The 13,314-nt window shown below is 29.5% G+C and overlaps 2 protein-coding genes across 2 annotated transcripts in view; one reads left to right on the top strand and one right to left on the bottom strand.

Annotated features, from left to right (window-relative positions):
* Nucleotides 1–823: 823 nt before the first annotated feature.
* Nucleotides 824–1,621, bottom strand: LOC111628713 (KRAB-A domain-containing protein 2-like; the record flags this gene model as incomplete). The annotated part of the gene is made up of 1 exon (XM_023372549.1): nucleotides 824–1,621. A coding segment is annotated over one exon (798 nt), but the record flags the coding sequence as incomplete, so codon positions are not given.
* Nucleotides 1,622–12,299: 10,678 nt separating this feature from the next.
* Nucleotides 12,300–13,314, top strand: part of LOC111628712 (oxysterol-binding protein 1-like) — an 18,769-nt gene continuing 17,754 nt past the window's right edge. Inside the window, exon 1 of the mRNA XM_023372548.1 lies at nucleotides 12,300–12,561. Within this exon, the coding sequence (XP_023228316.1) occupies nucleotides 12,434–12,561 (128 nt within the window). The 5' untranslated portion in view covers nucleotides 12,300–12,433. The remainder of the gene's footprint in view (nucleotides 12,562–13,314) is intronic.

Here is a 13,314-nt window from a genome sequence, read left to right as displayed (position 1 = left end):
TATTACATACAAAAGATATGTGGATGATATAATCATATTATGGAAATCTAAACCTGACATAATGGCAGTCATAGCGGCATTTAATAATAACACGTATGGATTAACTGTGGGCCTCGAACAGGAGAGCGATAAACAAATTCATTTTCTCGACATGAACATCATAGTTAAAGGAAAGTCTATCAACACAGAGGTATACAGAAAGCCTCAGGTAGATCAATTGTATATCCCTGCGCATTCATGTGACCCATGGCAGTATAAGATAGCAGCCTTTAATAACTTGGTGAATAGAGCATACACCCACTCATCGACAACGTGGGCACTGGATACAGAGATCAACACCATTAATACCATGGCCAAAAGACATGGATATAATAGTAGGATAGCCATGAGGATCGAAAAAAGGATGCTTTCACGAAGAACAGATATAACAGAACCGCAAGGGCAGCAAAGTAACAATCTGAAAGACAGAATCCTAATCACGTACAATCCGTACTTAGAGAAAATCTACAAAGAGATCGCCAAAAGAAAACAAGCCTCCTTAATATTTAGAAGATGTCCCACTATATTTAGAATGCTAAATAATGCAAAAGACATTCCGCACCAAAACAAATTAGCAGGTGTATACAGGATCCCTATAAAAGATCATAGGTGTGGTAAAGACTTAGTATACGTGGGATCCACAAAAAGATCGTTGGAGGTGAGGATCAAAGAACACAAAGCAGACATCCTACATAAAAGATATAATACGGCATTAGCGCAATATGCCACGGACCCTGACATACAAGCTGTATTTGACGAGGCAAAAATAATTTACACCACACAGCTAATACACCATTTGCGCTGGATGGAAGCGATATATATCTATAAAACAGCAAGAGAAGANTTGTCTTGCCTTTTGGATATCATCACCAATTTTAGAAGTTTCGATATCATTACAATCACTATCATCTCCTGAATTATTGTGATCATTTGTATGTCTATGGGTTAAATCAGTTTCAATAAGTTTTTGAACGTCATCTTCATCTTGAATATCCTTTATTATTTCTGGTGGTAGTGATGTCGTTGAAAGACCAACTCTGGGTTCAACTCCAAACATAGCTTTGTAAGGCGATTGTTTTATGCCCGAATGATAGGCCCTATTTTTCATAAATTGTACATATCTCAATCCTTCTGACCATTTAGTCGAGTGATTATCTTTTAGCCAACAACTGATCATGTTCTCGACGTCTTGGTTGGCTCTCTCGACAGAGCCCTGACTTTGGCTGTGCCGTGGTTTTCCATGCACTAGCTTAAGTTCTGGCCAAAGACTCGTCATTTCACATATAATACGATTGACGAATTCTCTTCCATTGTCTGACTGCAAAATACACGGGACACCTATTGTCAAAAATATATCATTCAAATGGTAGGCTACTTCTTCAGCTCGTTTAGATTCCAAAGCACGAAGCAAAATAAACTTGGTCAAGTGGTCTTGGTAGACCATGATAAATTTAAACTTTCCATCAGGTTGAGTCTGAAAATCAATGAGATCCACTTGGCACCTACTGTTCATTTCAGAATGTAAAATTGGCTTAGAAACTAAACCTCTTTTTTTTTTTTTTTTTTTTTTTTGATAAGGTAAGGACAGTTTAAGTAAATAAATCAAGATATTTTTGAAAAGTTTAATTTTATTAATAATTTATGTCAATAAAATGTTTCAAAAGAATTATTAATATAATGGACATGAAATCATATCCTTTTTTTCATAAAAATAATGAACAGAAAGCTAATTTATAGCTATTTAAAATTATAATGGATCATATGTATTTCCATTAATTTTGTTACTACTTAATTTGTTAGGTTAGATTTGCTTTTTTCAAAATAGAATTTTTTTTTCAAGTTAAAAGGAAAGATTTAAAATAATTACTCAGATGTATTTACTTTGATTTCCTTCTCTTAAAACTTGCATTTTCTTCTTATCTTTTCATTTTCTGAGAATAATTTTGTGATCTTTCTTCCTTAAATAAAATAGTAGAATTTAGAATATGCTACATAAAATCTCAATACAAAGAAGTGTTAATTGGAATATGCTTATGATACAGAAGAATGGTTACTTATGTAATTATCAATTAAAAAAAATAAATAAATAAAAATAGCAAATATTTACAAATCATGATTTTATTTTAAATATTTAAAAATGTATCGGCTAATTAAAGTAAAGTAAAAGATAACAATGTTACTGTTGTATTTGTGTTAGCTTTATTTTTAGAAGAAATATGTTCAGTGAAATTAAACAAGAATTATTGTAGAAATCCAGACTGAGATTGGCTGGACATATATAAAAAAGGATGGGAAAAAAAACTTAAATTTACACAATTAAGATTACTGGAAATAGAACAAGTTGATAGACAATTATAATTTACACCTTAAAGTCCAGCAATATAAGTTTTTATTAATTAAACAAATATGTTTTCAATCTAATATGAGGTACAAATCAAGTAGGATGACGCTAAAATTAAACCCACCAATGATCTTAATTCTTTTAAATGCTTGGAGGTATTAGATAAATACAATCTAATAGATACAACTATGTTCACTACCATGATGCAGACACTTTAGGAACTGCATGGAAGTCACTTGATATCTAACTTGGTCAAATTTTAAATGTATAACTAAAAGTTATCAATTTAATATTTATTGGTGATTATTTTTACTTTTAGTTTTTTAAATTTTTTTACTTTGGATTAAAATTTTATATATTCTGTTTTGTATTTTAATTCATTTATTCATTTATTTTATTCAAATTTTACTTGTTCATTAAATGTTAGGTCTTCTTCAGTTGTCAAATACATATTGCATTAGATCAAAATGTTTTTGTTTATTAAGAACTTATATTGCTAGAGTTTCTTTAAGGTGTGAATTTATTTTAATTTTCTTGATATTTCCTCCAGTTTTACATTGAAACTGCTATTTTTATTTTTATTTTCTAGCCAGCACTAGACCTATTAGCTACAGTTTAAGTGTAAAAATGAATAATTTTAGCCTAAATTTACATGATGAAAGTGGAAGCATGTATTTATATATATATGTTTATTGCATATGGGCACTACTGACTAAACTGAGGGATCTTAGTCACTTCATAGTCAGCCATAGCTACAGGCCTGCATATATAAAATGAAAAATATGACAACACCCAGTGTTTTAATAATATTTGCTATTATTAAAATGTTATAANCTTTAATATTTATAGTTACATTGAGTTTAAAATATATTAATGTTTGTGCATACATAAATATGTATCTGTAAACACATGGTACCTATGTGATACATATATCAATGCATATCTGTGCAGTTTTATGTGGGACTGGAATATTCTTATAGTTTGGAACACTATGCTGGTGGTAAATTGTCACTTTCTGATAAGCTACTACCCGTGTAGCTTACATAGACAACTTCAAGCTATTGCTACTGTTTTAATTTTGTAATCTAGACAAAATACATGTGCTTTTTTTCTTTTTGTTTTAATCTAGACAAGTCAGAAGATAAGAATTAGAATGAAAGGATGTATATTAATTTCTCCTTTGTTAAAATCAAATGAGAAACTAATACTTTATTTACTTATAAGAAATATAAATTATCTAGATCATTTTTTAACATGATAGCTGATAAATTTTAATGTAATAGAAATTCAAATTTCTATAGTAGGAACAATATGTAGTAGCAACTTCAAAATTACTTATGATAGGAATTAATTTAGTTTTGAAAATTTGGATAAAAGAAAGAAGGAAAGTTTCTTTTTAGAAAGAAACTAAAATATTTATTTAGTTTCAATTGTGTTAACTTCATTTACAAATTTATTTGGAATTTTATACATTTCATTAACAAACATTGATTTTTAAATTTACATTTTATATTTAGTAAAAATACATTTTGGATATATTGCTTTTTCTCTTCATACATAAAAAACATTATTGCTTTTTGACTGATGATAATTTAGATTCTATAGTATATAATGATACCATTCATTAATGATTAAAGTAGTAGTAATTTTTTGCTGAAATAAAGTAAACAAACATTTACCTTTAACAAATTGTTTCTGTTATAGATTACTGATGTTAAAAACTTTAGCATAAGGACCCTCTGCACAATTTATTATTCTAGCCTCTGAAGATATTTAAAGCATCAATTTATAAATGATCAAAAATGTTGTCAGAATTTTGTAAATTCTATAATAGCCTAATATGTTAATTCAAGTTAAAGAAAGAATACTCCTTATATTTTTTACAGATAGCAGTGTATTTAAATTGATAAAACATTCTTCAGACAATATTTTTTTTATGTAGGTTAATTGGAATATACAAAATTGTTTGTGGTCTGTCAATCAAAAAGTTTGAGCACTGCTGCTATCCACAAGTTTCCAGAACGTGTTTTTGAATTCTACCACAAAAGGATGTATTTTGTGGCAGCTATACTGTTAAGCATTTCTTGGTAATCAAAGGCCTTACTTTCAAAATAAGATATTATTATATAGCTGGATATTCCAAAGGTGGCCATTCTCTCATGTTATTCCACAATTTTATAGTACTAATTACAGAAAATGACTGTCCATCTGGAAATAAATTAGAAAATACAAGTTTATAGAAGAAACTGTACAAAAATCTGAAAATTTTTGCATTTAACTTAATTCTATGACATTCTGTGAATATTTTGGACCACTTTATGAATTATATAGCAATATAAATATTTCCTGGCAGATAATAACAATGGAATATTAGTTAAATTTTAGAAGAAAATTTTGCCAATTATTTTCTAGAAATAAAAAATGAAAAGAAAAATGAAATAGGATTTAAGTTTCCTTAAATTTATTTTAAATTTTTATCCGTTTTAAGATATTTTCCCATCAATCATGTAGCACTTTTACTTTCCTGGCTGTTATGTATACGTAACAGAGGAAAGTAATGGAATTGTGTCAGATTTGACCCTCAGAATTTTTTTGCAAATCTCCACATTTTGATATCCCTGAACCCCAAAAAAGTAAAAAAAAAAAAAAAAGACAAAAAATTCTGTGTGCATGTGTTAGTGTTTATTTGGCTTAATATCTCAAGACAGGGTGAAGATAATGAAACAAAATTTGGCACAGTAGCTTGTATATAAAGGGCATTGATGCTATTAAATTTTGGTTGTGAAAGGTCACGGAGATAGAGGGTGGTCACGTGATATATCTCATGAGGGTGACCCCCTCATGAGATATATTAAAGATTTTACTTGTTAACGTTTACAGTGTTTTATAAAACTCTTTTCTACCTTCAAAATTAACTATTTTACTGTTTTATCATTAATAATATAAAAAATTTTTATGGCAAAACTTTATAACAGATGGCACTACACACAAATTTATCTGTACTAATATATACAGTAAAGCAAGAGTGATTGTTTGATTGTTCGTTTGCTAGACATAAGCTTGGAATCTACAGGATCGATTTTTTATAGTTTTTTCTCCATTAGAAAGCTTACGTTATCCAGATAAACAAATTTCTATATTAATTAAGAATAGAAAATGCACGAAAACATTTTTTTTTACCGCGGCTTGTCTGGCATCCTAGTTTGCCAATCCCTTTCGAAACAAGCTGTGTTTTTGTATATCTTATATTTTCGGTTTCAGTTTTAATTCGTGCAGTTTGGGTACTTTAGTATATGCGTTGTTTATATTGCTTGGTCGTTAGTTTCTTATGGTAGTAGTGAAATGTTATCTGAAACTTTTAATTATAAGGAGAAAGAAAATTCCTATCAGTACTTCGTCTCTTCAAATAGTGCTCGAGATGTTCCAAATGTACAGTATCTTCCAAATACATCTCCACACTCAACTCGTTTGGAATACACAGTTTATTCACAAAAATACAATTTATTACTACACTACTCTGTAACGATTTATACACTAACAATCAAGGGTAAGTTGGAATAATCGGGATCCTAATGCCTCTGATCATCCTTTTACNATTTTTTTTCTTTACTGTTTTCTGAAGCTTATTAACTATTGATGAAATGAACTTTAATTTTCTAATGTTCAGTTCTTTATTGTGATGTTGTCACAATGTTGGGCTGAAATTTTTAATCATAATTTTGGACTGCAATTTGAAAAAATTATAGACCTTGTCATCCATCCAACCATCTATCTTTCCTTAATCTTGCGAACGGAGTTAGATAGATGAAAGTCGAGACCAGTTATGGAAAGCTTAAGGTTAGGTGACCTTGATTAACTATATGGGGACAGTAGAACCAAACTGATCCAGGTGACATTTTTCCTTTATTACAGATTTTCACATTGATACATGGGAGAAAATGTAAATTTGCATGCCACATTGATCCAAGTGCAAAAACCACCATCTTCTGTAACAATGTCCCATCAAAGTGATCCAGGCGATTTGTTCAATGCAGAAACCAAAATATTAGTATCTTTCAATAAAAAGATTTCAATAAAACATTATTTTTTTATTTATTCTAACATATCAGTCAATATTTCATTAATGATTAAACCATAAAAAATGGCCTGTTTCCTTAAAACAAACACAAATGTGTTTCCCTTGTTTTCTTGAAATGATGAGAATGCCACTTGGATCAGTATGGTTCTACCGTCGCCATATATGATCTTCCAGTGCAAACTGGAAATCACATTATTTCAATTAAAAAATTATTTCTTGAAAGGAGTTAGTTTGATGACCAGCATGACTCTATTGCTAATAGGAAAAGTATAATATATGGGGGCAAAACACTACTACAGGGGTTACTCTGCATAGTGCCAAAATCTTTGCTTTATGATATTTTTATAAAGTGGTGATAAAAATATAATACTGGTGATAGCAAGTGGCAATAAAAACCCTAGACTACTTGTTTTGACATTCAGCATGAAATTGAATCACAAATCACACTTCAGAAAAACTGCTCCTGTCTAGCACCTGTTCATCCCACACCTAGAGATTTCATGACGTTATGCGGCAAGTTTGAGCAGAAAAGTAAGAAGTGACGTTGAGAACTAAAGACAGTTTTGTTCAATGCTGTCCAGTGTTTGCAGACTGAGGATTTTTTTATCAACTGACACAGAAAATATAAGAAATTTTTCGGGGTGACTTTTTTCAGTAGGCTAAAACAAAAATTTTGACATGACAGAATCTATGAAATACTGTTTAGACATTATGATCAAATATGTTCTTCAGAATTATTTATTTAAAAATTATTAAAAAATGACTTCTATTGCTAAAAAGCATAGAGCCAGACGTTTGGGTCTTCAATTTGAACAAAATTTGGTGAGCATTTTGCCTTAAACACAAACAGCTCCTTGTCCAAGTAATTGAACCCACTTCTAAAGTGTTTCCCAAAAATGTATCTCCTGAAATTTTAGTGTTTATCTTGAAAGTCTTTGAAAATTTCATGTCTCTGAGTGGCAATTGCTGAGTGGGTTTAGCAAAAGTATACATACAGTTCAACATCTCAAATATCTTAGTGTCTTCAGCGGTAATAACTGACAGATCAAAGCCCCAGCAATCCTGCAGGAAGTAATCTGGTGTTACAGGGTGCAAAAAAGGGCATCTATCTGATGAAGAGATACTGTCATCAGAACCTAATGAATTATAATATATGACAAACTAGTAGATATTTACATTCCAAACCCCAAAACAGGATGGCAACAATCTAGCACTCAAACAACAACATAATCAAAACCATTTCAAAACTGAAAGTAAGCAACAATGCCAAAACAGTTGTCTGGAGAATCCATCATCCTTTCTACAAATGCTTGGAAAAAAACAAACAATTAATTTCCACAGATAACTGTCCCATATGCCAAACCACAGAATCTGTAGAGCATGCCTTTTTCCAATGCACCCATACAAAAAAGATATGGGAATTCTTGGAAAAATTCAGGAATATCAAAAAACAAACATAAACTCCAATGGCTTCATAACATGCAAAATAAAGAAGTAAATTATGCTATCTTAATAACAGCATTCAAAACTATTTGGAAAATCAGAAACACTGCATATTTCCACAATATCAACGAAACAACAACAACTGAAAATTTAAGTGTCATCTACAGCTACTACTAGAAAGCATAAACAAAAGTAGCCCAAATCAAAGAAGTAAAATCACTGAAAAATTGAAAACAAAAGGAATTATACAAATCTCTGAAACCAATCACAAACTAATAATCTACAAACTGTAAAAGACTGATTGTTGGAATGCAACTAACTCAACTATACAGTATATTTTTTTCTTTAATTCAATGAAACAAAAATTTTAATGCCGTTTCGAAATGTATGCAGTCATTTGCACTGCAAAAACGATATGTCTCACTTCCTGAACTGCAAGAATATGTATAAAACTATTCTGTAAATAAATGTAAATATTTCAAAAGAAAAAATGAAAAAGGCAATAACTGAGTGGATAAGATGCTAAGCATTAGCACTAGACAATATAGGTTCAAACCTTTGATTTTAGTTTTTTTTAACCTTATTATTTTACCATATTATTAGCTTTATTATTACTATTATTATTCCTCATGTTTAAAGCTTATCATAATTAGTAATTTCTTGTTTTATAAGCTTTAAACGTGAGGAATAATATTAGTAATAATAATGCTAATGATGTGGTAAAATAAAATAACAATGTTACACAAACAAAAATGCAAAACTAAACTAAAATTTTGAACCTACATTATTTAGCTCCAGTGCCTTGCATCCTATCCACTCAATCATCACCATTCAGAAATGTAGAAATGTGAAACTTTCAAATATTTATAAGCTAAACACTAAATTTTCAGAGGTCCATTTTTTGGACAAGGAACTGTTTGTGTTTAAGGCAGTGTGCTCATCAGATTTTGTTTGAATTGAAGACCCAAATATATGATTCTCTCCTTGTATGTGACAGCTTCTTACTTTTGATTTCCAGATGTCAAACTAATAAGGCTACTAGAACCTGCATTAATTAGTAAGTAAAACTAGTGGCGATAAATAAGTTGAGGTGGCAAAAAAAATTTAAAACTGGCAAATGGTTGGTGATATTTTAAAATTTTCCAGAGCAACCCCTCTGCTACTAATTTGAAGTGGAAAGCATATATTTTAAATCAAATAAATTTAAAAAATTATGCTCCTTCATTTTAGGGTAGCTGTATTCTTAAGAGTTTTAACTCTATAATACTTTATCATCAGTATTTCAAACAGCCAAACAAGTATCCATTGGTTTAACAACATAAAATTGATTAACAAATTGTACATTGTTAAATCATTAGATATTTATTTGGTTGTTTGAAATACTACACTTGATGATAAAGGATTATAGAGTTAAAACTTATATTAAAAAAACTCAATTTTAGTTGTGTCTTGCCTCTGTACATTGTATTTTTCCTGTTAACAATAGAGCATGCTGGATATCTAGCTAATTCCATTCTGGAGAAAATTTTTGAATTGAAATAACTTCTGTGAGTTATGGTCCAAACTGGAAGTTCATATATAGTTAATTGGGGCCTCCTGCCTTTAAACTTTCCATATCTGTTCTCAACTTTCATCTATCTAACCCTGTTCTCAAGATTAAGGAAGGACAGATTGACAGACATACACCAATGGAATTTATAGGTCTGCAATTTGAAAATTGCAGTTCAAAAACTTAATAGCCTACAAAAGCTTTTTTAATACTCTTTTTATAATCAATATACAGTAGAGCATCGATTATCTGAATATCGATCAACCGAAACATCGGTTAAACGAAAGCACTCCAGTTGGCAAATTTAAATTTTCGCTAATGCTGTGGCGCTGCAATATTTGGCTATGTCTTGGGCTACTAACTAATATTATTTTTGTTGGTGTGCATGTTTTAGCTGGCAGCACTGGTGCAACCATGAGAGGGTACTTAAGGACATGCCAGGATTTGAACAAATTTCAACATTTGATAGGTTAATATATTTTTTCATACGTAATCAGTTATCCGAAAAATTGATTATCCAAACAACCCCATTCTTGAATTGTTTTGGATAATCAATGCTCTACTGTATTTAATAAATAGAAATTTAAAATTTATTTCTATACATAAATTTTGATTTATGGTACATATTTCCGAACACTTAAATTTCAATTTTCTTCTAAATTTGAAAAGTAGTGAAAATATGATCTGCATTACAGTTTATATTGGGCTTGTATTCATCTTGCTAATTGCTTTTCATCACACCAAAGTATAATGATTTAGCTTTTTAGACATTTAAAATTTTTATGGCTAAAATACTGAAAAAGATATAAATAAGATAGCCATAATTTTCACTTTTATAAATTCTAATTTCATATTGTACCACTTATATATTGAAAAAATTACTTTTACTATTCTCTTATAAATAAAATACTTATACAGGTAACCCCCGTATAACACGGTAGTTACGTTCCAAAAAATTGCCGTGTTATGCGAATCCGTGTTATACGAAACAAAGAACTAATACGAAAAGGAGGGTTAGGTTCCAAAAATTAAAAAACATGCTAGTATATTTTCATAATTAAGATAAATATCTTCATTAAAATTTTTTTAAGTGATACATATTAATATAAATTAAACAATGTTTTCTTAGTCATCACTAAAAACACTATTAATTAACCGAGAGCGTTTTCTTTTTGGCAAGTTATCCTTATCCTCTGAGCATTTTTCTGCATTATCTTCAGATCCATGCTTTACCTTTTGCAAAATGTATGTAATTTTAGATTGCTTGCTTCTAGTTAAAAGGTCTTTATAAATTTCCTTATATGGTGCTAAGCACTTATGAAGAATAAAGCAAGTATGGAATAAGGGAAAAACATTCGGCAACATCAGAAGCAGAAGCGTTGCGATCTGGCAACATTGAAACAAGTTTCGAGAAGGACCACGTGTATCGACAGAAGGCGAGAAGATTTACATACTTAAGTACTAATAGTTTATGAAAATAATAATTTTTGTGAACTATTATTACTTAAGTATGTAAAAATTTATTACATTTCCTGTTGTACGAGGGTTTTACCCAATTCTCGAACCATGTCAGAGCGAATCCGTGCTATAGAAGTGCCGTGTTATACGGGGGTTACCTGTATATTAAAATATAAGTATCATACACTTGTTTTCCAAGTCTTTGCAACATATCTGTAACAAGAAAATCATATTTCTAATTTTGATATTATTTACACATGAATTCACATAATTATCTTTGCAGCAGTAGTGTTTTAATTAATTATAATTATATGATATTTTAATGGTATTTTTAATTCAGTTATATAAAATACATTTTTATGAAATTCATAATTTATTATTTAAACTTTTGGGTAATAAATACCATTTTAAAAATATTAAATTCTGAAGTAATTCTACTTATTTGAATATTTACAATTCTATAATCATTTGTTTTTGTTTTGAATTCCTCATTCCACACTATTCAATGTATTTATAAGCTGAAGGTGACCAGAATAATGGCCTAAAATGTGGATTAAATTTTTCCTTCTAATTTTCACTTACAGATTTTGTTTAATAACTTCACTATAATTTGAATACAGTAGAGTGTCGTTTATCCAAAATGTCAGTTATCCAAAAGAATTCCAGTCAGCAAATTTAAATTTTCACTAGTGCTGTGGTGCTGCAATCTTTGGCTATAGCTTGGGCTACTCCAATATTTTTTTTGTTGGTGTGGGTGTTTTAGCTGGCAGCACTGGCACTTTTCTGTGGTGTTTTTCTGAGGACTGTGTCGTACTGAATCGAATGTTTTTGATACTAGATTAACTTCTAAAGTATAATTTTTTTTGTTTTTATATTTTTCAATATATTGTTTGTAAAAAATAAAGAAATAATTTTTAATGATACAATAGCCATGATTATTATTTAAAAAGTTTACATTAGGCTTAACATTGATGAAAATTCAACGCAAAGCGACACGCAACGGAGAAAAATTTCAACACAAGATAGGTTAATATACTGTATTTTTTTGTACATAATCGGTTATCCGAAAAATAAGTTATCCGAACAACCCCAGTCCCCAATTGATTTTGATAAACGACGCTCTACTGTATTGATAATGTAAAATATTTTTTTTATAATGTATTACAGAAAGATTTTACACTCTTGAAACCGTGTCAGTGATTGTTTTGTCTTTTTTCAAAAAGACAAAACAATCACCAGAATCAACAGAAAGATTTTAACAAATTTATTGTTTAATATTAAGATAAGTTTATTATATTAATAGACAATATCTTGATTAAGATTAGGATACTATTTATAACATAAATTTCTTGATTTAATGAAAATTGATATATATTTATTTTCTTTTGCAGAAACTTTTTAGTGGAAAGAAGATTAATAATGTGGAAATATTCATCATCTTCTGTTTTGTCCTTAGAAAATTTCAATTTTGAATAATTTTCAGATATCCTTTTACAATCATTAATCAACATCTATAAATTATAGTATGGCTGATGTTAAATTTCAACAACAAGAACCTGAAATGAAAGGATGGCTATATAAATGGACTAATTATTTAAAAGGTTATCAAAAGCGATGGTTTGTGCTTTCAAATGGATTGCTGTCTTATTATAGGTAAGTATATATTGCAGAATAGGCATGGTGAGGCAATAACTAGTGTGATCTTAACAGTTTACTTAATTCAAGAAATAAGAGATATTCAATATCCTATTTCTTTGAGGTTGTATATTGGCAAATGGTATGTATTTAATAAAAAGTAATTTGATCTTGAGTGGACATACAAAGATGGCCACCTTTACTTTTTAAAATGAATGTGTGTGTATATTTAATTTTTGATAATACTACTAAGGGGAATACAGCAATCTGGGATACAAGAGCATTCAAAATTATTAAAGCTTTTCAGTCAACAAAAATACAGAACTTTAGAACATATTGAAATATGCCGTAATAATTTTTTGTTGCATGTTTTTCAGTGGTGTGCCGTGACATTTGATGATAGGGAAGCTGTGTTTCTGTAAGAAGCTGACTTCCAGGGGCAACCAGTTAATTCTTTAAATGTATTTTTAATAGATTATTTATCTGACGTAATTAATAAATAGTTATTAATAAAGTTCAAGATAATTACCTCTGTTATTAGATTTGATAGATTCCCTATGCCCTCTAAATGCCGATTCTTGCTTTGATAAAAACATATAACATTTATTAATTTAAATATATCTATTAGCTGTAACTATCTCGTTATAATTTTCAATATTTATTTTATATTATTTACTAATGTTAAATTCTATTCCTCTTTGATTTCCAAATTGCTTCAAATACGAAAGAATCGACGATTTTTCGTGTCTTTTGCCAGCTAAATTGTCAAAG

The sequence above is a fragment of the Centruroides sculpturatus genome, unplaced genomic scaffold (genome assembly GCF_000671375.1).
Source record: "Centruroides sculpturatus isolate CEXI.00-Female unplaced genomic scaffold, Cexi_2.0 scaffold416, whole genome shotgun sequence".
Taxonomy (NCBI): domain Eukaryota; kingdom Metazoa; phylum Arthropoda; class Arachnida; order Scorpiones; family Buthidae; genus Centruroides; species Centruroides sculpturatus.
Note: the sequence above shows the minus strand (reverse complement) of the source record. Positions and strands in the feature narration are given on the sequence as shown.